The sequence below is a fragment of the Falco rusticolus genome, chromosome 20, assembly GCF_015220075.1.
Source record: "Falco rusticolus isolate bFalRus1 chromosome 20, bFalRus1.pri, whole genome shotgun sequence".
In the NCBI taxonomy this organism is placed as follows: domain Eukaryota; kingdom Metazoa; phylum Chordata; class Aves; order Falconiformes; family Falconidae; genus Falco; species Falco rusticolus.
In genome coordinates, this window is record NC_051206.1 from 5,494,374 (window position 1) to 5,520,898 (window position 26,525).

Here is a 26,525-nt window from a genome sequence, read left to right on the forward strand (position 1 = left end):
AGACCCCGGCCCCACTCCTGGCTGCCTGGACTGCGAGTTTAATCTAGGACTGTGAATTCAACATAAATCACTTGATTAAAAGCTTTACTTAATTTAGATGGGGGGGGGGGGGGAAGGGAGGCAGAGCACAGCTGATCGATTTAATTTACACAGGGAAATAGCAACAAGCAGATGCTTTTAAAAGGGCCAGTGAGGATGCCGCAGCCGTTTCACCTTAACCATTTAAGTGCTCAGTAAAGGGGTGGCAGCTTGTCCCCCCCGCGGGGTGAGCCACCACCTGCCCCCCTGCCCAGAACCCGCATGCCTGAGCAGCTTGAGGGGCTGTGGAGTGCATGATGCCCCCACGATGCCCCGATTGAGGGTCCTCAGCAGCATCTTTAACCACTCCAGGCTTCTCAGGTGATGAAACACCTTTCCCAGGGCCAGCGTTTTCTGGAGGCAGCTGGTGAAGTTCAAATGCAAACAGGCTGGGGCTGGCACTGGCACTGGCTCCAGGACCCTGGGAGCAGGAAAAAATACAGGAAAAGTGGAGAGGTTGACCAGAGCCGCAGCAGTTACACCAGGGGGGCAGGGCTGCCCGGCCGGACCCCCATCACCCCAGCCCTGTGGGGCTGTGTCACTCCGAGCCTGCAGGGACAGTGGCACCTTCTGCAGGGCCCTGGGCTGCAGGACCCTGTCCCTCGGCAAGCAGGTGGGTTGTCCCCAGGAAGGGACCTGCCAGATGACACTTTCTGGCATTGTCACAGCCACACACGAGTCGCTTCAGTAGCAAAAAGGAGGCGAATGGTGTTTAGTAGTTGAATGGGAGAACATTTTTACGGAGAACGTTGGAGCCATGAAAAAGGTGCCACAAACCCAACCACCGTTCCTCGCTGCCCTCTGAACTCCACTCTCCCAACCTGGTTGCTTGGATGAGCTTTAGCTCACAGACCCCTTGCAGCCCCTTCCCCACCACCTGCCAGCCCAGAGCATCTCCCACCACCCCACCCACCCCCGCCCAGGGATGGGGCCATGGTTGGCAAAGTCTCGGTTAAAGTCTTTAATAATTACAAGAATTCCAGATTCATTACAGAAGAGTTTACAACAAATAATATTTCTCCATACAAAGGCAAAATAAACTTTTCAAGTAATAGCATCCTGGCTCTGGAGTCTCAACGCCAGTGATGGGGAGGGAGGGGGCACGAGGCCCCTTCCCTGGCGAGGGGCTGCCCCGGCACTGTGACCGCCTCTGGGACAGAGCCCAGCGGGCACGGGTGGGCAGAGCCTGGTGACACGGTGCCCCGGCTCAGGATGCTCCGGGTGCCGGTAAGGCACTGGCAGGCATCGCCCAGGCAATGGGGACTGCGCAGGGAGCGCATCCCCCAGCTGGGGCCCCAGCCCCCCCCCCCCCCCACTCCCTCCAGAGGGGAGCCAACTGCAGGGGCAGGGGCTGCAGCCCCCTCCCCAGCCACCATCCCGACCCCTCTCTGGCACTGCCTGAAACACAGGGCACCCTGGCACCCCACGCACCAATATGGTGCCGCAGGTGCCTGGCAGGCACGGGCCAGCCCCAGCCCTGCCAGAGCCCTGGGAGGGGGCGCGGGGGCGCAGGGGCCAGGGAAAGGCCAGGCACGTAATGACAACGTATTCCCAAAAGGCATCGACACAATATTATTATTGTTTAATACAACCCCATATAAAACTGAAGCAGCAGCAGCAATTCTTATTGAGGGACCTAAACTGAAATAGGTTTAGAACATAATTTAAAAAAATAAAAACAGCAAAAGTAGCAAAATATATGAACTTTTTTTTTTTTTATAGCAACTGATATCTACCAGCCACTAGTACCTTACTACCAAACTGGTATATCTCTGGTAACAACCCTTTTAAAAAGACATGTAAATATATATTCATATTTATACATATTTTTAGTTATGTACACAGGACTTTTGTTTTTAGCACTGTTGTATTTGGCTGCCTCTGTTATCAGTGCTGAGCAATGTATACGCTGTGTCTCCCTCTTCCAAGGTACCGTGGGTTTGGTCAGCAAAGCCCGTTGGTGCTGGCACTGGAGCTGGGGTACCAGCCCCAGAGCATGGTGGGCAGCAAGCACGGCGGCGGCAGGACCCCCACAGTGGCAGGACCCCCACGCTGGCAGGACCCTCGCACCGGCAGGACCCCCACATTGGCAGGACCCCCGCACCGGCAGGACCCCCACATTGGCAGGACCCCCGCGCCGACGAGGCTTCCAGACACTGACACTCCCCAGCTCATGCGGCCGCAGAAACCCGGTGCTGCTCTCGGCTTAGTGAGTTCTCCAAGTCGCAGACAAGCCCGGCTCTCCGTGCCCTGCCAGGGTGTGCCGTCCCAGGATGGGTGGCTGGCTCCCTGGCCAGGCGCTGCCCACAGGAGAGAATTTCGGCTTAACCAGGCGGGAATATTCAAGCAGACTTCACGGAAAAGAGGTTTTAAAACGAAAAGGAAACACCAGAAAAAACCAACCACCAGAACAAAACCTTCGGGCTGCAGAGAGCTCACAACTAAGGTGGCAGGAGAAGCTGGCATGAGAGTTGGGAGGTTTTGGTTACGTGAGATGCTACGGCTGTGTCTCTGAACCCTTTCTGCAATAGCTCAGCACCACTGGGCTGCGCAGGCAGCATCCGCCGGCAGCCCGCGGGCATGGCCATGGCGTGGCATGGCATGGCAGTCCCTGCTGGCAGTGCCACCCTCAGTGTCGCTTCAGTCCGCCGTTGGTGTGCTGAGGGGGGAACTTGGGAAGGCACGGCTCGTCTGGAAGAGGGTCGTGAGAAAACACAGAGTCCTCCCCCGAGGAGCAGGTGGAGCTGCGGGTGTCTGGGAAGCCGGGAGAATACTGATCCAGCGGCATCGAGAGGTCCAGGTACTCCTGGGAGGGATGAACCCCAAGGATGGGCTCAGGAGGGAACTGGGCATCCCCCAGGGAGCACCCATCCCAGGAAGGGTGGGTGCAGGTAGGGGCTTGTGGGTGTTGGCTCTCCTACCTGGTTGGAGGTCATGGCCACGATCCTATCCAGGTCTTCCACCAGCTGCTTGAAGGTGGGTCTCTGGGAGGGAATGGCGTGCCAGCAGTCCCGCATCATCATGTACCTGGGACGGAGGTGAGGGCTGAGCCCCGAGGGAGCGGCTGGGGACCCCCCACCCACAGGAGCAGAGCAGCACCCAGGAACAGCCACCGGCACTCGGCCTGGGACCCACGGCCAGCAAAGATGCTATTCCAGGGATTTAGGGCTAATCCCGTGTGGAAGGAAGGAAACCCCCCACCCGTGGGTGCTGGGAAAGGTGTGGGGCTGCCTGGGGAGCTGAGCTAGCCCCTGCGCTGGGGTCACCCTGGGCTTCACTCCTGCTGAAAAGTAACCAAGGGAGATGCTGATTATTGCAAACAGGTTCAGCTGTTGGTTTTGCGGGCTGGGAACTGCCAGGGATGTAACTCTGGCCATCTGCCCGTCCCCCTGCCGCATTCCTGCCTGTGCCCTGGGCTGGGTGCTCGCACCCAGAGCCCCCCGACCTGCGCTGCTGCTGCAGCCCTGGCTCCGGGAGGGTGCAGGGAGGGGAAGCGGGACCAGTCCCCAGCCAGGCGGGGTGCACTAGGGTGCCAGCATCCCCCCCTTCCCCTGCCCAGCCCCACACTCACAGCTCGTTGGTGCAGTTGCTGGGTTTGTCCATCCTGTGCCCTTCCTTCAGCAGCTTGAAGAGCTCCTCGACCGGCACGCCGGGGTAGGGTGAGCCGCCCAGTGTGAAGATCTCCCACAGCAGCACGCCGAAGGACCACCTGCCCGGGGAAAACACATGGCAGACGCTGGGGAGCCCAGCTCGGTGGAGCTGACACCCCCACTTCAAAGCTCTGGGGACAGTTAGAAGTTTGTTTGCTGGGAGGGGCAAGCACTAACAACTTTGATTCACTCTGCAAGACAAATGAGTCCCAGCACCAAATGTAATTTGGATTCAAAATATTTTGTCTGCTGACACTAATTATATCTTCATTAAATTAAGATGGATCACATCTGGTGCACTTTGCCACAGTGCGCATCGTGCTCAGCGGTGGGCAGTGCTGCGCGAGCTGCGGCAGGGCGGACATGACCTTGGCGAGATGCTGTGAGATGCAGGCAGTGACGCCGGCAGCAACAGTGGTGCTGGGTGGGGTGGCCAAGAAGGGCTCACAGCGGAGCACCCAGCAGAAAGTGAGGGTTTCCTCCTGCACCAGCAGTTCTGGCTCCCCATCTCCCCCTGACCCAGGCCACCGCTGGCGAAGCCTGGCAGGGATCACGCATCCCACGGCTGCTACTCACACGTCGCTCTGATGGGTGTATATTCGGTCGAACAGAGCCTCTGGGGCCATCCACTTCACTGGCAAGCGACCCTGCGACACAAGAAAGCCCCACATCAGCTCTGTGCCGCCAGGAGCAAGGAGGATTCCAGGGGTGGGCAGCCCTGCATGTCCATGGCATTGCCAACATGGACTGGGGCATCCTCCGGCACTGAGAGCGCCGCTGCCCTCGCCCATCACTCACATTCGTTGTCTTCTTGTAGTAATCTATGTGGTGGATGTCGCGGGCCAGACCGAAGTCAGCGATCTTCATCACATTATCCTCAGTCACCAGGACATTCCTGGCCGCCAGGTCCCTGTGGATGCACTGACGGAGCACGGGGCCGTCAGGCGGTCCCCAAAGCCCCTGGATGGCTCCTCACGATGAAACAGGCTGGGAAGGAAGGGTGCACCCCCCCCCCGAGCCCAGCTGCTGGGCTCCCCATCCCACCATGGCTCTCCGGGAGCTCCTCACCTTCTTGGAGGCCAGGTACTCCATGCCCCGGGCCACCTGGTAGGCGCAGGAGACCAGGTCCTTGAAGGAGAGCTGCTCCTCGGGGACACGGGTGGGGTTGTAGCAGTACTCCATGCCGGGGGGCCGCCGGGCTTGCAGGTATTCTCGCAAGTTGCCCTTGCTTGCGTATTCCACGATCACATAGAGGGGTCCTGCAGGGACGGCGGGATGAGCAGCCGGACCCTGGAGCGGGGGCTCCCAACCCCACAGGTGCAGGGTCAGCCCCCTCCCGGCACAGGGGTGGCAGCTGGAGGGGTGGCAGAGGGGATGCCCCCTCCCTGTGCACACGCCCTCACCGTCCTGCGTGCAGGCTCCCAGCAGGTTGATGATGTTCTTGTGCTTGCCGATCATCTTCATCATCTCCATCTCAGAGATGAGGTCGGACAAGTCCTTCTCCGTGGCGTCGGCTAAACCAGCAGAGAAGGCAGCGGTCAGGGGGGGCCAGGCTGGACCCCCACCCCCTGGCATCACACACACCCAGCCCCAGACAGGGCTGCGGCATCGTGCCAGGACCCCCTGTTCTCGTCACCGCTTACATTTGAGCATCTTCACTGCCACCTTGGTCACGCGGTTTGGCTTGTCCTTGTCGAGGCCAATGGCTTCTGCCAGCACCACCTGCCCAAAGCACCCTTCTCCCAGGGGCTTGCCCAGGATCAGCCTGGCGGGAGGAGAGACCCTGAGGTGGGGGTCGGTAGCTGCAGGTTGCTCAGCACCATTAGCAAACAGCATCGGCGGTGCCACCATCCCCACCCAACTCCCACCAGGGATGCTCTGGCAGCTTGTCCCTGGGGCAGGGCGCACGCCGTGGGGACAGGACCTCACCTGTCCCGGGGCAGCTCCCAGCGCGGGTCCTCAGGGAGCTCGTATTCGGAGACGCCGGCCAGCATGGGGGTGCCGCTGGAGGAGAGCCGCGAGGGCCGGACCAGCATCACGCCCGAGTTCATGGAGGAGCTGGAGTCGGCCGACACCTGCAGCGGGGACCGTGGGTTACCTTCATGCAGCGCCCAGGCTGCAGCTGGCTGCCCCACCAGGAGGGACATGCTGACCGGGAGCCATCACACCTCGACCCTGCCCGCAGCCCCCTGCCCGCAGCCCCCTCTGCCTGCACACAGGGCTCCGTCAGCGCTGCTTCCACGTCAGACCTGGGCTAAGTAATCTGTAATTAGTTTCTGGCACGCTGATACCACAAAATATACAGCCTGGGAGTCCTCCTGTCGCCTCAGTGTGTAAAACACGCTTCTGCTCAAGTATTAAATTGCTGTAAATCCTTCTGGTCTTCCTCATCACCCCTGCCGAGCAGGGGACGACGAGGGGCTGTGCAGCCCCCCCAGCTCACTGTGCTGCTGGTGTGTAGTGCAGTCCATGGATGGGGACAAGGCTGGAGAGGGTGGCACGTGCAGCAGGGCAAGGTGGTCCCGGGCCTCCCCCCAACCCATCCTCACCTAAAACCTTCCCCCCCGGGAAGGGCAGGAGGGGCAGTAGGTGCAAACAAACCCCCTCTCTACTTTCTGTTACCTGTCTGCGCAGGGGGATGCTCTTGGCCAGCTTGTGCACGGCCAGCTGGCTGTTGAAGTCTGTCTTCTTGGTGGTGTTCTTCATCTTGTAGACGATGATGATCACCACCATGCAGGAGATGAGGAAGGCTCCAATGCAGTAAATGATGATTTCCAGGTAGAGGGGGGATGTCATCATGGCTGGGGTGTCTTCAATGGCTGGGTTGGTGTGAATAGGGTGTCAGTACCCACCAGGAGCGGAGCGGTGCTGAGGGGAGCCCCCTCGGCTCCTCCCCATGCCCGGTGGGGACACGCTCTGCGTTGCTGAGGCTTCAGAGCAGTGTGTGGTGGGGATCGGGGGACTGCCCACCCACCCTGGCGGGGAAGGCGTTTGTGCACCCCCAGGCTCCTCACCCCCACGGCCGTGCAATGCCCTTGCAGCATCCACAGGCAGGTGCCTGGGCAGGATGGGGCCCTGGGCTGGGAAGGGGCCAACTGAGAAAGGTGTGATGGGGTCGGGCTGTGTGTGTGTGTGACGACAGCACCTGCGTCCCTTGGCCAAGGCAGCAGGGCTCTCCTGTCGGGGCTGCTCTCCTGCATCGCCCTGCAGGGACAAGGCACCGCGGGCACCCCCGGGGATGGGAGCCCTTCCCAGCTGCCATGCCCTGCCCACACTTGGAGCGGCAAGTCTTTTGGGGTCTGGGGGTTACCCTGAGCATGGTGGGATGAAGGGGGCATCCAGCAGTGCCTGGGGATGTGGCAGTCCAGGAATTACTGATAAGGACCGGGCAGAGCTCGGGGCAGAGCAGCCAGAAGCACCTCTGGTGGCAGTGATCTGCCGCGGGACCCCCAGGCTGGCAGGGAGGAGGGTCCTGTGCCATGGGGCAGACCCCGCTTAAGTGGCTGCTGGCGGCAGAGGAGGTGTCAGCGCCGTGAAAAGCTCGGAGCAGCTGCAGCCACATGGCATGGTCCAGGGCAGCTGCAAACCGCAGTGAATCTGGCAGGGTGGGAGCTGCTGTTGCACCCCCCAGCAGCACCCCCAGCCTGACCCCCTCCCAAGAGCAGAGCCTCAGAGAGAGGTGTAAGAGTTGAAGATTTCTGTCCCACCTCCGAGCACACCCGGCTGACAAAGCAGTGGCTGATAACAGGGAAAGTTTTTGGCTGGAAAACAACAACCATGCAGCACCCCAAAAACTTTCCCGGTTGCTGTTATCAGGCTTTGGTCCGTGCAGCATTGATGCCTGAGGAGCAGCATCAATGGGGACAGGGGCAGCCGTCCCCAGCAGCACAGCAGAAGCGACACACAGCCCTGGCACGGTCCTGTGCCGCAGGGCAAAGCCAGCTGCCCAGCAGCAGGCAGCACCCCAAACCCTGCTGCTGCCTGGGCACCCCGTGCCACGCTGCACCGGGCGCTGGCCTTGCCCTGGGGCGCAGGACTAGCGGGGCAGCCCCTGGTTAAGTTCCCCTGCGTATGCATTGCCTGGGCCAGGGAGAGAGCGGGCAGCAGACCCCAGTCGGGGGGTGGAGGGGGGCACACAGCGGGGGGACACATGCCCCGTCCCGCTCCGGCTGCGGGGAGCAGCCCCGCAGCAATCCCGCTGCACGCCAACTGGCACTGGGTGGGCAGGGGCCGGGGAGCGCTCTCTCCCGGACTGCAATGCATACATTGGAAAGGAGGGAGGAAAGGGAAAGGAAGAGGAGTATATACCTTCGAGAACTGTCAACCATGCAGAGTGATGGGAGATCCCAATAGAATTACCCGCCAAACATGTATACTCCCCAGCATCCTCAAATGAGACATTCCTTAAGTGAAGGACTTCCATTTCTTTGTCTGTTGTGTTAACGCCAGCCGTCTAGAAGGAAAAATGGAAGCAAAAAACGGAGAAGCAAACGACATGAGATCTTCTGGGAAGGAGGCCAGAGAGGAGGGAGAGCCCAGTCTCATTTGCCAGACCCCCAGGGAGCAGACAGAGACCACTGCAGACCTGCTAGAGAGACCCTCAGGATGACCACTCATCCAGGTGGACCTAAAGAGATGCTGGTTAAAAACCCTTCACCAGACTGAGTGTCCTGCCCATCTGAACATGCTGGCAATGGGCTACATGGAGAAATGAACCTCAGGCAGAGCCGGCCGGCTGACTTGTACGACACGGGGAAGCACGAGGATGGAGACAGGAGGGCAGCACAGCCGGGGGGTGCAGCACTGTGTCATCCCCAGCCACATGCAGGAGGGGTGCCCGGGCTGGGTGCGAAGGTGTGGGCTGGCCCACGGCAGCACCCGCCGGGACCTGGGTTTGGTGGTGCCGGACCCCGCAGGCACCGGGGCAGTCCCGGCGCCTGCGTGATGGGGTGAGAGGCACACAGGAGGAACACAGAGACACAAACACACACACACACAGCACAGAACCTAGCCGGCCCCACTGAGTATTTTTCCATGGCTTGTCGCACCAGAAACACAGCAGAAACAAGAGAGCCCAGAGTTTTGTTTTCCACCGTCGGGGACTGACGGTCCAAGGAAACACCCCGCCGGGTGTTCTTCCGATTACCTTTCGCCAGAGGTCTGGTGACAGTGAGCCACGCAGACTGGTTGGCCTCGCCAATATAATTGGAAACCTTACAAACATACTCCCCGCTCTCCGCCTCTGTCACATTATACAGGGTCAGCACCTCCGCATCAGAGCTATTAATCCCCGAGTGCTGGAACAGACCAACAACATGGAGTCACATTGATGGGTCAGCAACGGCAGCGCCCGGAGCACCAGCACCAGCTCTGCTAGCCCAAGGGCTGCTCCCCCCGGTACCCGCTGCTGGGCAGGAGGGAAGGGGCTGCGCCCGGGGGTTGCAGGAGGCAGGGACAGACCATCACGGGGCTGTGATCCTGCTCCCCGCTGCAACCCAGCCAGGGGCACGGCTGGGGATGGCTGCACGCCTGGGGTTTTGCACAGCAACTGGTTTGCTTGCCGTGAGCAGGACCGCTGGCATGCTGGGACAGACCAGGGGCTCAGCCCCCCGCGCCCAGCTCCATGCTTGCTCCCTGGGCTAGCCCACCCTGCCCCACCGCATGTGCCTTTTGGGCTCAAAAGGGTCTGCGCTGCCTGCGTGCGGCCGAGGAGCCAGGCAGCCACCCCGTGCTCTTGTGGAGCTCCCCGGTGTGGAGCTGGGCAGGCTGGTGATAGCTGTGGCAGTCCAGCTGCCTCACGGCCACCAGCCAGTGGCCCCCAGCCCTAGGTAGCTCCTCTAGCCCACCAAGGAGCACGGCCACCATCCCACACGGCTGCCACTGCCCCGCTCCTGCCCCACGGTTCCACAGGGATGCGGGCTGGGGCAGCCCGGCGTGCGGCTTTACCTTCAGGATCTGCACGTAGGGCAGGTTGTCGGGGCCGATCTTGCTGCCGTTCACCTCAATGTGCTTCAGCCACTGGATGTGGGGCTGGGGGTCACTGTAGACCTTGCAGACAAACTCCACGTTGCTGCCCAGGGCCACCGTCTTGTTGGCAGGCAGCCCTGCCTGCAGGATGGGCCGGTGTGGGGACCGCTCTGCAGGACGTGGGGACCACAGGGCACCTTACGATGGGGCTCAAGGGGCTCAGCCACCCACCCACAGGGAAGCACCTGCCTTATGCAGGGGGTGCACCCTGCACCCCCCCACCCCTACGCATGAGGAACCCCGGCTTGGGGGGGGCGGCACTGATGCACCTTGCAGAGCTGTGGCGTCCCCTTCCCCAGGGTCCCCCCCCCCCCCAGCAGGGTGAGAGCAGCCAGGAGGGGCTGCAGATGGGGACAGGTGACATCCCAGTGTGGGGACAGGGACTTCAGTACCTATTTGGGGGGGGTCAGAGGTCAAACAAACCTAACGAGGGCCCCGGCCATTAACAAAGCGGCTGCCACTGTGGTGAGTCAGCATTAACAAACCCCTTTGTTCACCTCGCTGACTGTTCCCTTCAGTTTGCTCAGTGTAATCAAATTAAATCACATTTTTAATGGTTCATTTACTGGCATTTAGAGCAGCTCCACATGTGGAACTGCTCAGACCAGCCTTCCCAGCTGGGAATTATGGCTAATAAGGCGATTAGAAAAAGTTTCTGTCTGGTCTATGAAATTATTTCCACCACAATTAAAAAATCCTCAGAACGGGCCGAGGTGAACCTTCCGCCTGGCCTGGTCGAGGGCGCGCTGTGCCACGGGGATGCGCACGGGGCAGGCGGCTCCCCACTCCCAGCCTTGCGGGGTGCAGCACCCATTTCTGCTCGGGAAGGTTGGGGTGGATGGGGACCCAGGGCAAGCCCCCCCCAGCCCTGTGCTCCTCACCCACGACATCCAGCTGGTAGGTGTGGTTGATGCTCCCGTACTTGTTCTCCACGATGCACGTGTAGTTGCCTTTATCGGATGGCACCACCGAGTCCATGATGATGCTCCAGGTCGCGTAGCGGACCTGAGGGAACAGGGATGACGACAGAGCCGGTTACGTGCAGAGTGCTGGCAGGCTGGAGCACAGGAGCCCCCGTTCCCGTTCACATCAGTGCTGGCTCAGCCCCCCGGCCCCCGCCGTACAGACAGGACATAAATCTCCCTTTGAGGTCACCTTTCCCCTTTCCTACAGAGGGACCGTAATTGCTCCCAGCTGTCCCAGGACAGCCTCACCACGGAGCCAACTGCACTGAGAAGCAGATGTTGTGAGCCGAGCGCGATGGCCTTGCCCAGCGCACAGGGACACCCCTCTCCAGCGGCCCCAGCGTGCGGAGGGAACAGACCGGCATTGTTCCCCCGCCGTGACAGCCCAGGAAGAGTCGCTTCCCCCGGCCAGCTCCGGGGCTCGGATCCGTGCTGCTCCCCACGGCCAGCCCCTCGGTGAGGGCACCATGCTGGTCAGGGTGCAGCCTGGGTGTTTCACGCTGTCCACCCAGGACACCTCCATGGGTGCTGCTGACCGGGCACGTCTCCTCTGGGATGGGTCTCAGTGGCTCAGCTGGGCTGTGAGAGCTCCCCAGCTCCCTCCCAGCCATGGGGACGGCTCCCCTACCCCCAGCCCCTGCCCCTGCTGGATCTGGCTGTAGCTCCTCCTGGCAAGACCTCCCTAAGAGGGAGGGCGGCTGCATTCCTCCCTCCCAGCTGGAAACTGGTTATTTCCACAGTCCTGCATTTCAGCCCCAGTAGCTATCCAGGGCACCCTGCTGTTACCGTCCAGGAGGCCACAGTGCTGCCAGCAGCCCTTCTCCCCACTACCCGCGAGCCCGCATCCCTCCCTGGGACGTGCTACATGGAGCCAAGAGCCGTGACGTGGCCACATTCCTGCTGCTCGTGGCACCTGGCTGGAGCCTGCGGCACGCAGGGCCATGGCCAGTCCCATTTGCACAGCGTGGCGCCTGACTCAGCGACGAGTGAGCACCCAAAGCTCAGGGGTCCTGCCCAGGGAGACACCCACCGAGGGGTGCAAGCCCCGAGCAGGCTGCAGCCCCACTCCAGAAAACTGAGAGATGAAAAAAGGGGACGGTGCTCCCTTGTAGGGTCACCTGGGGGGTCCCGGGGCTGGGGACAGCAGCCCAGGGTGCTGGAGCAGTGTGGTTCACCCTCTGCTTTGGGGAAGGGATAACTCGGGGGGTCCTGGCACGCTGGTCCCACCGCTGGGGCTCTTCTGCAGCAGCAGCAGCAGCAACCCCACTGCAGGATCGGAGTGGTGGGAAGGGGAAAGCTGAGCCCCCCGCAGCGCTGCAGCCACCTGCCAGCTCAGGGAGCCAACGTGGCCCCATACAGGGGCCAGGGCACCCCCAGACCCAGCCCGCGTCCCCAGGCTGCTGGCACAGCTCCTGCTGACCACTGATGGGCAGTGGAGGGGCTCTTCCACCCCGGGGCTGCCAGGCACCCCCGAGAGCCCCCGCGCCTGCCAAGGACGCCAAGACCCACTCCCCTCAGAGGGGGGATTAGGGGAAGCCGGCAAGGGCAGGCTGGCTCTGTCCGCCGCCCCCTCCCCCAGAGGTTTTGCTGGTGCAAACATGACCCAGAAGCAGGTCACTGCCGTAGGGCTATTTTGCAACAGGAATGTCAGAGAGGCCCATCTGCCCTTGCTGGGGGCTGTGCGGACAGGGGGCTTGGTGCCTCTTAAGCTGCAGAGCCCCTTCCCAGTCCTCCCCCTTCCTGCGCCGCCCCCAGAGTCCCCCAGCCCCAGCCCCTTGAGGTGACAGAGGCTGCACCCGCCAGCCTGAGCCCCCCGCAGTGTGCAGCCCCGTGCCGCCCTGCCCCCCCTGGCTCCTGTACCTTGTACCCCCCGATGCGGTGGTCAGGTTTGAACTCCTTGCCATTCTTCAGCCAGCGCAGCGTGGGGTTGGGCGTCCCACTCGACGGACACTTGAATTTCACCGTTTTGGCGGCAGGAACAGCGTGGAGCTTCTTCTCCATCTTCTCGGGATAGGTCCAGTAGGGAGCGATAGCCTCTGGGGAGCAGAGCCGGGGGCTCAGCACTGCCGAAACCCACCAGGGCTTCAGCCACAGGGAGCTCCAGTGTTTTGCTCCTGGTTTAACCCCGAGGATGCCCAGAGCAGGGCTAAGCTGGAGAGGTGCCAGCAGCTGAGCCTGGCTCTGGCAGGGAGGGGAGGCGACTCGCAGCCACCCTGCGGGGCCCTTTCTTTGCGAGGTGCCCCGGGCTGGAGCAGGAGCCCCTGCCCGCCCTCGTCTGCCCTTCTCCATCCCTGGGCAAGGCTTGCAAGTGTGCCCAGCCTCCCTTCACCCCTGCCAAAGGCCAGGGCAGCACCAGGGGCAAACCTGTCTTGCACGTACGGTTTGGCTTGGTGTTATCCGCCTCCTTCTCCTCCGAAGAGGAATCATCTTCATCATCATCATCCTCCGCAGAGGGGAGCGCGTCTGCAAGAGAAGAGACGGGCCGGCTGAACATCCGTGCGCAGACCCTTCCCAAGCGGGGCCAGTCAGCAACTGGAACACCGTGGGTCGGTGGCACGGGTCCGTGCCCCGCAGGGCAGCGCAGCGCTGATGCACGGTGGGGAGGCATGGGGATTCCGGGTGAATGCTGTGCATGCCCGCAAGCACAGCCAGGGCTGACAGTGCTGCTGTCCCGGTGCTCACAGCCTGTAGACGTTGTGGACCATTCTGCCCACAGAGGTGATTTCAGAGCTCCATGTCGTGTGTCCAAGCATGACTCTCGCCCAGTGCCTGGTGCCACCAACCCCTCTGGGGCAGCAGCCAAGACACTGCGGGCACAGAAACGCCCCAACCCTCAGTGAACACCTCCCGATCTCGAGCGTTTGCTCTTCTCCAGCCTCACACTCCATCAATGCCAACATGGACCTCAGCTCAGCCCAGCGTGTGCCCACTCCTGCAGGCAGCCCCCCCCAGCCCCATGCAAACGGGTGACAACCTCTGGCTGCTTCTTCCTGCACCGCGGGCAGGTGGGAGGTCACTGCACCGTGCTGGTAACCCCTCCAGGCACCCCCAGATCCCAGGTCCACCCGAACTCACTGCACAGCCGGGCAGATCCACACGTAGCCGGTGCACGTGCCGGCAAGCATGCAGAGGTGTGCAGAGGCAGCCTGCTCCTCGCTCCACAGCCTGGCCCCGGGGCTGCCCCTTCCCTGCACGCCCAGGGCCGCTACGAACCTGAGACGTTCACGGAGAAGTAGGTGGTCTCACTTCCCGAGGGGCTGTTGGTCATGCAGGCATAGAGCCCTGAGTCCTCAGGCACCGCGTCCCTGACCTCTACCTCCTCCCCGGTAATGCGCGTTCGGTTGTTCTCGGCCAGCTGGACGCCGTCGCGCACCCAGTTGATGCTCTGGACGTCATCCCTCAGCCGGCAGCGCAGCTGGAGGAGGTCACCGGGGTGGGCCGAGTAGGACTCCACTTCGATTTTTGCTTTGGGCAGAACTGGAGGAGTTAGGAGAGAGAAGAAGAAGGAAAAAAAAAAAAAAAAAAGAAAAAAAAAAAAAGAGAAAGAAAAGAAATAGAAACCAAAGGAGACCATGCTGCTGCTGCCACGGCTCTGTGTTAATGAGGCAACATGCGTGCTGGGATGCTCCTGCTGCGGCAGCGAGGACCGGCTGCCCCAGTGAGCCCAGGGCAGGGGAGCCAGCGGCTGCAGAGCGCAGGGGAGGCAGAGGCAGAGCACCCCAAGCAGCGCCAAGTGCTTCATTGCCACAGCAGGACCTGCTCAGTGGCGGGGCTGTTCAAACGCATTCTCACCCCCCTCGGTCTCTTAGGAAGCACTGCTTGGCCCAGAGGGAGCAAGCCATGGCAGGGGCTTTGAAACAGAGGAGAAAGGGGGCAACCTGAGCCAGCAGCGACTGCTTGGGCAGGACCCAGCCTCTCCCAGGAGCATCCCAAAGCCCTGCTCGGCTCTGACACTGCACAGGGGTCTCAGGATCCCCAACACCATGAGCAGGCAGCCAGCAAAGCAGGCCAGGGTCCCCATGCCACCAGGACCCTCACCCTGGTTAGAGCGTTTCGGGGCAGGGACAGGAAGGGCAGGAGGACGAGGGGGCTGCGGCAGGACAGCAGGCAGGGGAGCGAGGGTCTGCGAGAGCAGCATCGCTGGGAAAGGTCAGCCCAGGGGAGCTCTGGTGAAACAGGTGCCGGCTGCAGCACTGCCGTTCGCAGCAACCCCGGGCAGGGAGGACTGCAGCTGCTCCCCGATGCGACATTTGTGAGAGCAGCACAAAGATCCTTTCTCTCCATCCCGCTGCTATGTGATCTTGTCTCTCCTGGCCCTGGTCATGCAGATACAGCTCTGTCCTCTAGTGCTGCTCTCCACCCTCCGTGGTGGTGTGCAAGTGGCTCTCCTGGTCCTGGGCTTGGTGCAGACAACTGGGTTTCAAACCATCTCTTCCAGTTTCGTGGCCCGAGGAAGGGTTCAGGCTGTTGCAGCTCCACAAGGTGCTGAGGCTCCCTGCGATGGTGCAGGGTGGATGCAGCGTGAGCATCATCCTAGGAACAAGGCCCATGGGCTGGTGTGTGCGGCTGTAGGTCCTGAGCCTGCATGGAGGAGCACGTGGCACCACTGCAAGCATCTCTCTCGGGGGCTAGAGCCGCTTGGCAGCATCCTGGAAGGAAGCACCGCATTCCCACTGCACCTCCGGGCTGGTGGCAGGCCAGCCTCAGGCAGGCTGAGGGCAAGAGCCGATGGTGCCATGGTGGCACAGCCAAGGCTCTCCACAGTGCAACTGCTCTGTATCAGAGGGGTCCACAGCAGGGGCTGGAAAATCCTCACAAACCCTGTGCAGGCAGCCCAGCAGAAACAATCTGGAAATGTCGAAACTTCAGCTGGTCTGTGGCTCAAGAGCTGTTCCCTGCCAAGGACTGAGGTGCACAGCAGGCACAGAGCCCACAGGTGCTGTACTCCAGTCACGGGGGCAACAGCAAAGCCACAGGTCTCACTTGGGACTCAGGTGGCCCCCAGCGAGTGCGGCAATTTGCAGGACAGCAGCTAATCACAAACGCCCACAGCATCCGAGGTGCGTTGGAGGGGCAGCCTCACAGCACCACTCATGTGCCCACTCTTGGTGCCCACTGAGCTGGACAAGTACACCCTCTTCTCCCCTCCTCTCCCCTGAACAGCCATGGAGCAGCTCGTCCTGGGCCCATCAGCTGCCAAAAGCTGGCAGAGGGTCTCTGCCTGCACTAGACCCTTCTGGTCAACCCTTGTCCTGAGCTGAGCCAAGGCAGGCTGGCAGCGAGCCGTGCAGGGCTGGGGCCATCAGCAAGGCTCCGCTCCTCCCAGGACCCACCGCTGGCTCCCTGCTGCCAAAAATGAAAGCTCCGCTCTCCAGACACTCTCATTTACCGCATCATGATCTGCACTTCACTTTCCAGCCACTTTTCTTATCCTCGTACTATGAGAATCTTCATGGGAAAAATGTCTTTGAGCAGCTCCAGAGTTTCTGCTTTTTCTTTTGCTTAGCACTTGAAGGAAAACAGCATGCTGGGGTCAAATTCACTTTCTTCAGCTGCTAGAAGACCAAAGGCCAGGGCTCCAGTTCCACCAGTACAGGGCTACCAAGCGTTTTAATGTGGAAGGTGAAGCCTGGTGGGACTCCCTTAGGTGGTGGGGGAAGGGTCTTGCTTTTGCAATCCCATTTTCTCCCTGGCTTTCTCTCATAGCCTTGCAGGACGGGCACTTCGAGTAGCTCTGATTTGTTTTTCAAGTGATTAGTCACAGGCATCTTCCAATGCACACAATGCAGCAGTGATGTCCCGTCACCGTCTGTCTGAACACCGTGGGACTCAGTAACACAAGGCCCTCCTGTGCACCCCGACCCCCTTCTCAAACAGCAAGGTCAGCGAGCGATATAACAGCCATGAGAACATAAACCAGCAGAAACACGGAGCTGCAGCCACAGCAGTATCTGCCCTTATCTTGGTCCCTCTACCTCGCTGTGCTCGGCTCTGCCCTTCCACACACACTGACAAACTTATTCCTTATTGAATAGATTAACCTGCAGAAGGTGACCAGAGCTGCCAAGGTCGTCCTCCCACTGCAAATGTCCCCTGATGTCCCTGCCGCCTGTCCCCAGCTGCCCGCATGCTGCCACATGAGGAGCCCTGTGCAGGTCTGGGGTCCTACAGAGCACAGTGGGTGCTGCTGGACCTGCGGGATCCCACCACACCCCAACGGAACTGATGCTGGGCCAGGATCAGTTTTGGCCAGCGCAACACCACTGGGTCCAGGAGCTCGTACTGGTCACCTCCTCCCTGAGCCTGCCGCAGGGACTGCCACGGGCTCCTGCCCATCGGCTCGCCCAGGAGGGTCTGCAGGAAAACCTGCCTGCATTGGTGTGGGGAGCGAAGATCCTGCCTGCCCCTCTCAACTGGATCTGCAGGCTGGGGAAAAGGTGGCCTGGGGGTAAAAAAGGTCTTTGGAGGGAAGGAAAACTTCGAGCCACCCCAGTCTGGCACCAGGGAGGCAGCGTCCCCGTGTCCCACGGGCACAGCATCGCGTGGGTCCTCGGGCACCCTGAGTAAGTGCCACCGCTCCTTCATGCCATCGAGCCGCAGGCTCTGCCGTGCCAAGGAGCCTGGCCAGGCGGGCGCCCCAGGGGTCCACCGGCGTGTGGCCAGATCGCCTTTCAAAGGCAGCAGCCCCCTCTGCCAGCCCCTCCGAGTCAGAGGCTGTTTTGCATTAACAGCATGACCAGGGAGGCACTGAGGCGTCGAGTGTGATGGACGGGAGAGGGAAGGCAGAGGCCAAGGCAGGATCCTGCCCTTTGGTAACCCAAAGCACATCTCTGGCACTCAGGGATAAGGCGGAAAACACAGCATGGTGGGAACGGCCTGAAAACGAATTCACAGGCTAATGAGCATATCCAGGTTAGCTCACCCTGCGGGCGGGAGCGGGGCCGGCCCGCTTGGACGATGCTGCGGCGGGGCGGCCCTGGCACGCAGACAGTACGGTGGCTGCCGGGGCAGCCCTGCTGGCACCGGGGCAGCCTGGCTCACGCGGCAGCTGATGCACAGACGTCCCATTGGAAATGCAGCCTCTCTGCACACCCAGGGAGGGCGGCGGGGGGGCACCGGGAGCGCCATGGTCCTGGGCTGCCCCTTGCCTGGCAGCAGCCGGCGGTGAGCCACCACCGTGTTACCGGCGAGCCCTCCACATATGTCAGTTAGGGTGAGCCCATTTGATTGCTGCACTCCATCAGCCTGAAATGTCTCTTTCTCATGTTCTGCTCTTCTGTAACCTAAACCAAGGCACCAGGTGCAGCCCCTCCGCAGAGCTGCCAGCCCGGCCGGCTGCTCCATCGGGGCGCGAGCAAGCCCCGAGCAGGCCACCTGAGCAAAAGCTTAATCAGCCAGACAAACGCTTGGCTCTCCTCCCCGGGCCCTTGCCTGCCCCTGCACCACACAGCAAGGCTCTGGATGCTCCCAGCATCGCACAGCGCTTGGTGGGCGCTGGGCAATCCCTGGCATGGGTGGGATTCCCCACCCCAGGCAGGCTGCAGGGGTGCTCACAGCCCCCTTGGAGCAAAACAGGGCAAGAGTGAGGAGAGCCAACAAAATACCAGCAGCGCCTGCTGCTCGCCCGCCCGGAGAAAGCAGCAAAACACAGATTAGGTCTGGCACATCTAAACTATCTGCTGTTCCCTTTTTAACTTAAACTCTTGAGGATGGGCAAGGCGAGGGCAGCTCCAGCCCAGCCAGATCACGCTTCTGCCTTCAAATGAGCCCAAAAAGTAGACGCACGCTGCAGTGCCCGAGCAGCCCGCCATGGGTTTATTACTTTATTCCAGCTTTGAAATGGAACTGAAAGCAGAGCTGAGCCTAGCGAGCGCTGGCCAGATGGAGAGTGTCACCAAGTGCATTTAACTGTCACCGGCTCCCCTGGGGCTGGCCCCCGATGGGGACAGCAGGGCACAGGGACACGGGGCAGCAGCCCTGGGGAGGGGAGCGGCACAGATTAACCTTCACCCCCCAGTTCTGCCCGTGTGCCCCCAGCCGTGCCCGCACACAGCGGCACAGCCCCCCAGAGCGGTGCAGCCATGGGCCGTGCTGGCGATGGCGACGGCAATAAAGCGGCCAACAAAGCGGCGCGGGGACAATGCGGGCGGGGGGCGCGGGGCCGGGGCCGCCGGTTGCCCTGGAGACCCCAGCGGGGCTTTCCGAAGGTATTTCCTGAAGAAAAAGCACACACATGCCCGGCAGCCCCGCTAATCCCAACAGGAAGCGCTTACCGGGATGTGGGATTGGCTTCTTTCTTATTTAAAAAGCTCCTCGCCCTGCTGCCCCCCCCAGCTCGGGGGGGGGGGACACCCTTGCATCCCTGCTGCTCACAGGGCGCTGCACATCCCCAGCTCCCCTTCCCGGGGACAGGCTGCAGAGGGAGATGACAGTAGGCAAGCACCAGGGGCTCAGGGCACCCATGGCTCTTCCGGGGGGGCTCGGGGCACCCATGGCTCTTCCTGACCAAGCCAGCCTGGGAGGCAGTGGACTTCTTGCCACTCTCTGGGTCCCTGGATGCTTCCTCCGGCAGGGAGAGAGGGATTTATGCACTGCTCCAGGTGCTCCTGCTCTTCCTAGCCTGCACGTTGAATGAAGCAGCACTTAATTAACAGGCGCGTTGGTAGTTTGCAAAGCTGTCAGAATAAATCCACCCCTTCCCCCCCAGACACCCCCGACCACGCTCAGAGCTCTGCAGCAGAGAGGAGCCCTTGGGGGCAGCAGCCTGGGGCACAGACACTGGCCCATCAGCTCTCCATAGGCGTGGGACAGCCAGGGGGGGTCCTGCCCACCTCGGCGGGCACAAGTGAGCACCCCAACCTGCACACGTGCCTATGGCTTTTTGCAATAACCGCTGGCTTTGCCTGGGCCCTGCCTCACTGCCGATGCAGGCAGAGTTTGCGTTCCTCTCCCCACATCTCTCCCGGACAGCCTGAGGCTATTGCACATGGAGGGGGGAGCCAGCCAGCCAGCCCCCAGACACGTGGGGGGACCCCTGCACCCACCTGGTGTGGCTCTGCTCACCGTGGGGCAGCTCTGCAGCCCAGGCTCCAACAGAGCACTCCTGCTTTTCCCTAAGACTCATATTTCTCTTTTTCCTCCTCAATTAAGGGCTGGAGTGACAGCATCCAAGTGGAAAGGCGGGAGACAGGGAACAATGCCTGCTCGACAGCCTGGGAGGGGAAGGCAGCAGCGTGATGCCCCAGAAGACACGACGATGCCCTGGGGAACAAGTGTCTGCGGCAACTAGTGTCTGGGGAAGAGGAGGGCTCGGAGGTGTGTGGGGGGGCTGCTTCCCCCCCCCCCCTCCCCCAAGGGCCAGTAACGATCCTGGGCTGCTGCCATCAACAGCAAAAGTGCAGGAGGCTTCACGGCTTGGCAGAGATCTCCAAGCTGCTTGCACGGATTCAGCAAGGAGTGGGCTACTCCAAAACTGATACCCTGGGGCTCCCTGTGCAAGGGGTGGGGAGACACCAAGAGCTGCAAAAACGAGGTGGGGGGGAGTTGGACAGCAGGGAAATGGGGAGGGGGTTACAAAGCCGAGGGCCAGCAGCCCACCCGGTCAGCAGCGGGGACAAGCCAAGGAGCCTTGCTGTGCCACCTCTGGGGATGCTGTGGCTGCTCACAGTGCGTCCCAGGCTACAGCTGTGCCAAACAGCCCCAGAAAACATCCTTGCTGCTGGGGGTGGGGGGTGCACATTACAGCCCCCGGATCACATGCAACGTTCCTGCCAGCCCCGAGTGGGTTTTGGGGAGCAGCGGTGGTGGAGCACAGCCTCATACTCACAGAGATCCCCGGAGCTGCCCAGGCTCAGCATGCTCCCAGCCCTGGAGTTCTGGCTCCTGTAGGGTCCGGAGCGAGACCCCCTGGCTGAGCCAGGCACGACAAAGCCCTGGGAGCCAGGGCCCCCGCTGGCCCTGCAGATGGGCCAGGGGGGGGGTTAAGCCTGTGGCCAGCTGGGCGGCCGGCGGCACTGGGAAATGGGGCAGCCCCCCGCCCCAATGGGCCACACGGGGAGGGGTCTGCAGCCCTGGGCTCCTCTGCCAAAGCCCCCTGATCCAGAGGGCAGATGCATCTGCTGGGAAAGTATCTGCTGCACTGGGGCAGCTGTTGGGGGCTCAGTGCACCCCAAAACGAGCTGCCCAAGGCAGGACCCCCCTCCCCAGGAGACGGCAGCACCCAGCTCCCCAGGAAAACCTGCTCAGCCGGGATGAGGCAGACCCTGAGTGGTGGAAATGCCTGAACAGTGGCGAGGACAATAGCAGACAAGGAGGGAGGAAAAAAATCCCCTCGGCAATTTTCTGCAGGTTTCTATTTAACCTGAAGACAAAGACCGGCTTTGTGAGGGAGGGAGATGGAGGTTGCTCATGGAAATTTCTTGGCTTTTCCCCTTAACTAGGGGCTTTTTTACCACCTCCAAATTTAGGTAACTATAAAATGCAGTAAGTGCCCGTTAATATTTTATTTGCTGCAGATTTTTTGGTAACAGGAGCGATCCCCTGACAAAGGCAGAGTTCCCAAGCCCCCTCCCCATGCCACGAGGAGAGGCGGGCCAGCGGCTGAAAATCCCCCTTCGCAGTGAGGCAGGGGCCGCTGGCCGGGCGCGGGGGATTACTCGCTCCCTGAGAAGGGAGCTTAGCTGCCTCAGAACCGGGAGTAAACTGAAACCCCATAAACATCCAGAACAAAGTCCGGGAAAGCTGCTGCCTCCGCCACGGAGGGGACCCGAGAGCGGCCACAGCAGCCCCAGCCAGCACGGTGATGCTGGCCCTGATGAGGGGGAACGACAGCGAGCCTGGCCCCGGGGGATGATGCCCCACAGCTGAGCCCCCATGAGCACCTTGCCGGACCCCAAACTCCCCCGGCGTGGATCCGGAGTCCACCCTGGCAGGTGACCTACAAGGTGCTGGCGGATGGCTGCGGGTGCTGGTCGAGGACCGGCTCTTCCCATCCCGCACGTCCTGCTGCGAACATTTTGTTCCCACCAGCCAGCTCCGGAGCCAAGGGACGACTCTGCCCCAGCCAGGCTCCTGCTGTGGCACTAATTGGGCCGCCCTGGTGAGAACCATGTCGGGAAACGCTTCCAGAGGTTATTGTTAGCCCTGGCATGAGGCTGGCGAGGAACCAGCTCCCTCCTCTCCACCCTCTCCTCCTCCACCCCCGCCGCCTGGCACTGCTCCCCAAACCCTCCGGGGGCTGCAGGGCTCCTTAAGCACCCCAAAACCCACCTCTTCCCTGACCAGCCCTCAGCCTGAACACCCCAACAGCTTTCCCAACGCCATGGCTGCCAGCGCCGCTCTCCCGGCAGCATGAGAGCCTTCCGTACCCCAAACGCTGCCAGGAAAGCTCTTCCAGGAAGAGCAATCTCCTGAGAAAAACATGTTTACCGCTGCCAACTGCGTTATTTACAGAAGTGGGGAGTAAGCACGCCAACGGAAAAATCTCGGAGATGGTCCCCGTGAGCGATGCTCTGCCCAGGCTCCTCTCTGGAGCCTGCGCTCCCCAGGGACCACACGCAGCTCCAGCTATCTCATGGGATCTCCCTGTGACCAGGGCACTCGTGGCTCAGACCAGAAGCAGCGACCCCGGCCCCCCGGCACGCTTCCAGCCCGGATCACCCTGTCGTCACCCACCGAGGTCGGCGTGGGGACCCCAGCTGCAGCATGGTTTGCTCGCTGGTGCCAGCTGCCCCCCAGATCCTGAGCCGTGACGGGACCGCAGCATGGGGAGTGCGGCTGGTCACCGGGGCACCGTGCCGTGCCCACGCTGGCAGCACCAGCAATCGGCCTCTCAGAGTTTTGGTGGGAGCACGAGAGAAGGGGGAGCAGTGAGCCTTAAAAAGAAAAGCAGTACCCCACAGACCAGACATTCTTGGGTAATTAAAACCAAAAGGCAGTAAGTCAGGAGTCCTGTGCGGCGCTGCCTGGTCTGTTTATTCTCTGCCTCACCGAGGGGAAGGCCAAGGCTTTGAAATGCTAGAGCGGTGCTTTCTGTCGGGGCCAGCTGTCCCCAGGGCCAGGTGACCCACTCAGAACATCCACTGCATCTCAGGGTGCCACCATGCTCCAGAGCTGTGCAGGGCTGCAGCAGCACACCCCCCGCCTGCCCGTTGCAGGCCACAAGCCCTTGCAAGGTTTTTTGGGAAAAGCAGGGATGAAAAGCAAGGGGGATGCCCTGGTCCATGCTCTCCAGCCCCAGTGGTGCAGCGATCAGGGCTGCAGGAACCACCTGAGCCAGCCCTGGCTTCAAACCCAGCACCATGGGCATTCCCCAGTTTGGTTTTCCATATGCCCCATGGTTTTCCCTGGGGTCTCTGTGGGGCATACTCATCCCATGCACTGCCAGCTGGCAAAACCTGCACTGGTACCCTGCACCCAAATCCCCATCCCCACCTGCTGAGCCCAGGATCACCCCAGTGTCAAGCAGGGGTGGGAGAAGGCTTCACACCCATCTCAGGCTGCAGATGGAAGCAAGCGCCACAACACACAACGACCCCCCGCCCGGGACACAACCCCCAGGCTTCTCCACACCAACAGTTTGCCGCAATTTCCCTCGAGTTTAAAACTTGCACAGGCAACACCGGAGCCATGCACACACTTTCTGTGCCCACACGAACTGCTCTCAGCAGACAACACGCGCCACGTCCCCACCGCCAGCTCCCAGGCAGCTGACCTGAGCCCCGTGCTGCTGCTGGGGGACGTGCCCGTGCCCCCGCCGCAGCCCCTGCCACAAGAGAGGCCAGCTGTCTTGTATCGCCATTAGATAACGTGAGGGGACAAGGGAGCCGGGCGCTCCCCGGTGTGGTGGTTTGTGTCTTACCTTGGTCGGGCAGGGTGGGGGCCGGCCTGGCAGCTGAGAGCGTGGCTGTGACCAGCACAGCCCAAAGGATGAGGCACCGCCAGGTAAACATCCCACTGCTGCGGCTACTGCTTGGCAACTGGGCTCCGCAACTCCCACTCCATGGGGACCCCGGGCTGGCCCCGGGCGGGCGCGGGGGGGGTCTCCGCCGGGCCGTCAGCCCCTCCGAGCTGCCAAGGAGGAAAGAAGAGTCAGAGCAGGGCAAGAGGCACCCCCACCATCCAGCCCCCTCCAGCTCCGTGCATTGGATGTGCTCGCCATGGCAGGCGATGCTCCTCGAGCATCCAGCCTGGGCGGCGAGATGTCCCTGGACCCACGGTGGCAGGTCCCCATGGACCCCTCCGCAGCCTGAAGCGACCCAGCTCTGATTGGCAGGGTTATGTTTTCCTGCATAAAAGCGCTGATGTGTCGAGAGAAAAACTGCTGGCGAAGCAGAATCAAATGCAGCAAAATTTCCCAGAACGGTCAGAGAAATTTTCAATCACCAGTTGAAGAAAGGGAGATTTCTGCTCTCCCCTTCCTGCACCTAGTTTGTGCTGAAAATAGGAACTCCCACACTGACCAAAATGCTGCAAAATTTCTGAAACAAACTCCCCCTTGGCCCAAGCCAGGTCATCATGGTGCGGCAACTCCCAGAAGTTTCTTAGCTTTCTTTATCTTTGCTCAGATGATAAACAATCTCCAAATCTTGACAAGTTCTGTGGGACAGGAGAAATGTTTCTGTTGGGCTCCGAAAGGCTGCCTCTCCCCTGTGCAAGCATACCTGCCACCAAACGCCCTCCTGCCTCTCTCCCTTGTTTCCAGATCTTCTGCCCCAAATGCCCCAGGCAGTGCAGGACCTGGCCCAGGACCCCCAGGTGCTCCAGGACCACCAGCACCTTGCTCCACTGTGGCTGACCCATGGCTTCACGGTGGCAAATCCCACGTATCCAGACCAAAACTTGATGTCCATGCCACTGTGCACCCCTAAGCAGAGCAGATCCTGCTGCAAACCCCCTTCCCCTCCTCTCCCTACAGAATCTATAGGGCATGCACACAGCCACCCCTTATGGAAACGCCTTCCCGGAGCTGAAGGGGTTAGCCAGCGCCTCGCTCCAGAGCAGCAGATCTCTTTCCACTGACAGCTGGTTTCAGTGTGGCTGTTTGGGGAGAAATCCCCCAGCTTCCACGGCCAATACTGCAATTCGCTCTGTTCCTGCCAGCTCTCACGCTGGGCTCTCTAGCCCGCCCACCCCCTCGGGTCCCCAGCCCCTTCCCCTGCCAGGGACACCGTTCTGTGTGGGGAGGCATCAGAGCCGGGTCCTGGTACAGGGAAACCCAGCGGAGCCTGGTTCCAGCTCAGGGTGCCCCAGGGATGTGCCCTCATCCCTCCTTCCCGCCACACTAGGAGCATGGAGCTCTGCCAAAACACGTTTCAAGGGGGACACTGGAGCCAAAGCCCAAGCCCAGACACCCCTGGCCAACTGCTCCCAGCAGCGTGGATGCGAGCAAACCCCTGCGCTCCACCCCCGCGGCACATCTGCGGCTCCGCAGAAGCCTGGGATGCAGGTCCTGACACTGGCCATCGTTAATTGTCCCACTGGGCTTTGCCGAAGAGCTCGCCGGCAAGATCCCTGCCCAGTTAATTGCACAACATAAGCACGGCCATGCTGGTCCAGCCAGGGTGCTGCTGGCAGTGGATGCTCTGGAAGAATTGCAAGGACCAGGGTGTGGGCAGGATGATACCATCTCCAAAACCCTCCTCCAGGCTCCGGGAGCCAGAGGCCGGAGCACCTCCCCAGACTGCAGCTGGACCCCTGTGCCCTGTAGCCCTTGCCGAGCACCTTGAGCTCACCGGGTCCCTCTCCCACCCAACTAGTGCTCCCCAAAGCTGCACGCTAAGCCATTCCCAACCTGCTGTGTGAACAAGAGCTTCCTTTTGCCATAAGGCATCTGCCTAAAGTATGTGTTCTTAAAAACAGTGAGTAATAATTGTAGTGAGTAATAAGCTGCTACTCATCCTCCCCACGCACTCGGTCCACCGGAGCTCTGGCCACCACCTCTCCCGTTCCAGCAAGCCCCTTCGCTCCCCTTGCCCAAAGCGCTGGTTTTGCCCCGGGGGTGGGCTGAGCAGCCACCAGTGCCAGCCCCAAAGGGTCCCCGTGTAACAGCGGGCACTGCCAGGGGAGCTCAGACCCCCTGAACAGCCTCCGCAGCCCAAGGAAACCCAGCCGGGGCGCAGGTCTGGGGGCTCCGGCTGCCTCCTCCCTGCCCCGACTGCTGTGGCTCTGGTCGGTGCTGGAGCATTTGGGATCCAAAATATTGACACAAGCAGTTGGGCCGGGAAAGGCGGCACCCAGCAAACACCGGTGTTATCTCCAAGCGCCAGCGCTCCCAGGCGCCAGGCAGCACGCTTTTAAATAGTTATTGAATGTTAACAATTTATCAGGGTTTGGAAGGGGGAGGTGGAATTCTTCGGGGGGGGGGGGGGGGGGGGAGAGAGAAAAAAAAAAAAAAGTCTTTGGTATTTCTGGAAATTATTTTCTGTCTCTAAGTGGTTTTGTTTATCGACAGCACATGCTCCCCGGAACATGCCCTAATGCGGAGCGTCTGCGTGGGCCTCCGAGCCAGCCCGCCGAGGGGAGGGAGGGATGGAGGGATGGAGGGAGGGGAGCACAGCGCCTCCAGAAGCAGCAGTTCCTGAAAAATGAGTCAGTGCTGGCTCGGCACACAGCAAAGCCCTTCTCCAGATACACCTCTGAGCAGGCGCCTTCCAGCTGATTCAGGGGCTTGACAGCAGCATATTTCCATGGCGTATGGATCACTCGGCAGCAAAGAGCTGTCCCAAGTCTGGGAGAGTCCCTGGGAGGGAGAGGGAGGGATGGCTGCCAAGATCCAGAGAGAGTGCATGACCAGTGCTCGGCTTCC

At 61.2% G+C, this 26,525-nt stretch overlaps 1 protein-coding gene across 8 annotated transcripts in view; it reads right to left on the minus strand.

Moving 5' to 3' along the window:
* Window positions 1-1,024: 1,024 nt before the first annotated feature.
* Window positions 1,025-26,525, minus strand: part of FGFR1 (fibroblast growth factor receptor 1) — a 29,852-nt gene continuing 4,351 nt past the window's right edge. The window contains exons 2-18 of one of the 8 annotated variants that reach the window (XM_037371697.1): window positions 23,580-23,788; window positions 13,934-14,185; window positions 13,100-13,183; window positions 12,581-12,756; window positions 10,637-10,760; window positions 9,675-9,865; window positions 8,875-9,025; window positions 6,345-6,547; window positions 5,658-5,803; window positions 5,372-5,493; window positions 5,132-5,242; window positions 4,797-4,987; window positions 4,527-4,649; window positions 4,305-4,375; window positions 3,650-3,787; window positions 3,000-3,105; window positions 1,025-2,884 (exon numbers count right to left, since the gene is read on the minus strand). In XM_037371697.1, coding sequence (XP_037227594.1) covers window positions 2,708-2,884; window positions 3,000-3,105; window positions 3,650-3,787; window positions 4,305-4,375; window positions 4,527-4,649; window positions 4,797-4,987; window positions 5,132-5,242; window positions 5,372-5,493; window positions 5,658-5,803; window positions 6,345-6,547; window positions 8,875-9,025; window positions 9,675-9,865; window positions 10,637-10,760; window positions 12,581-12,756; window positions 13,100-13,183; window positions 13,934-14,185; window positions 23,580-23,670 — 2,457 coding nt within the window. In that variant the 5' untranslated portion in view covers window positions 23,671-23,788 and the 3' untranslated portion in view covers window positions 1,025-2,707. Of the gene's footprint in view, window positions 2,885-2,999; window positions 3,106-3,649; window positions 3,788-4,304; window positions 4,376-4,526; window positions 4,650-4,796; window positions 4,988-5,131; window positions 5,243-5,371; window positions 5,494-5,657; window positions 5,804-6,344; window positions 6,548-8,036; window positions 8,182-8,874; window positions 9,026-9,674; window positions 9,866-10,636; window positions 10,761-12,580; window positions 12,757-13,099; window positions 13,184-13,933; window positions 14,198-23,579; window positions 23,789-26,525 lie in introns of all 8 variants that reach the window. The other 7 variants (XM_037371696.1, XM_037371693.1, XM_037371695.1 and 4 more) reach the window with 7 other exon arrangements.